Raw genomic sequence first — 390 nt, 5'->3', positions numbered from 1 at the left:
CATATTTATGTAGTAAATATTGCTTGTGCCGGACAGAAATGCCACAGATGACGAATTGTCGTGTGACATAAACGTCTGTAATAAAATCTTAATCTTTTACCAAAATCCCAGTCTAATGATAAGTTATACGAATTATCTCGACGTCTTCTCCGCTGCATGTTGTCTCGGTGACCAGACTATTGAATATTTCACCTGATTACTCACGTCGCTTCATCTAATTACCTAAAACCTCTAGCTAAAAGTAATTTTTTCCTTATTCCAGAGCATCACATCTTGAGTTGATAGGAAATCTAAGCCACAAACAACATGGCTGTGACTCTGTGTGGCTGGAGTGGATGGCTATGTCGTTTCGCACTACTACTCGCGCTCTGCCATTCTGTTTCGCAAGCG

At 40.5% G+C, this 390-nt stretch overlaps 1 protein-coding gene across 1 annotated transcript in view; it reads left to right on the top strand.

The window, feature by feature from the left end:
• LOC119589365 (aminopeptidase N-like) overlaps positions 1-390 on the top strand; it is a gene marked incomplete in the record, with an annotated part of 23,348 nt that overhangs the window by 882 nt on the left and 22,076 nt on the right. Inside the window, 1 exon segment of the mRNA XM_037937983.1 lies at positions 263-387. Within this exon segment, the coding sequence (XP_037793911.1) occupies positions 307-387 (81 nt within the window).

Source organism: Penaeus monodon, chromosome 25 (assembly GCF_015228065.2).
Source record: "Penaeus monodon isolate SGIC_2016 chromosome 25, NSTDA_Pmon_1, whole genome shotgun sequence".
Taxonomy (NCBI): domain Eukaryota; kingdom Metazoa; phylum Arthropoda; class Malacostraca; order Decapoda; family Penaeidae; genus Penaeus; species Penaeus monodon.
The sequence above is the reverse complement of the archived record's forward strand: the minus strand, read 5'-3'. Positions and strand labels throughout refer to the sequence as shown.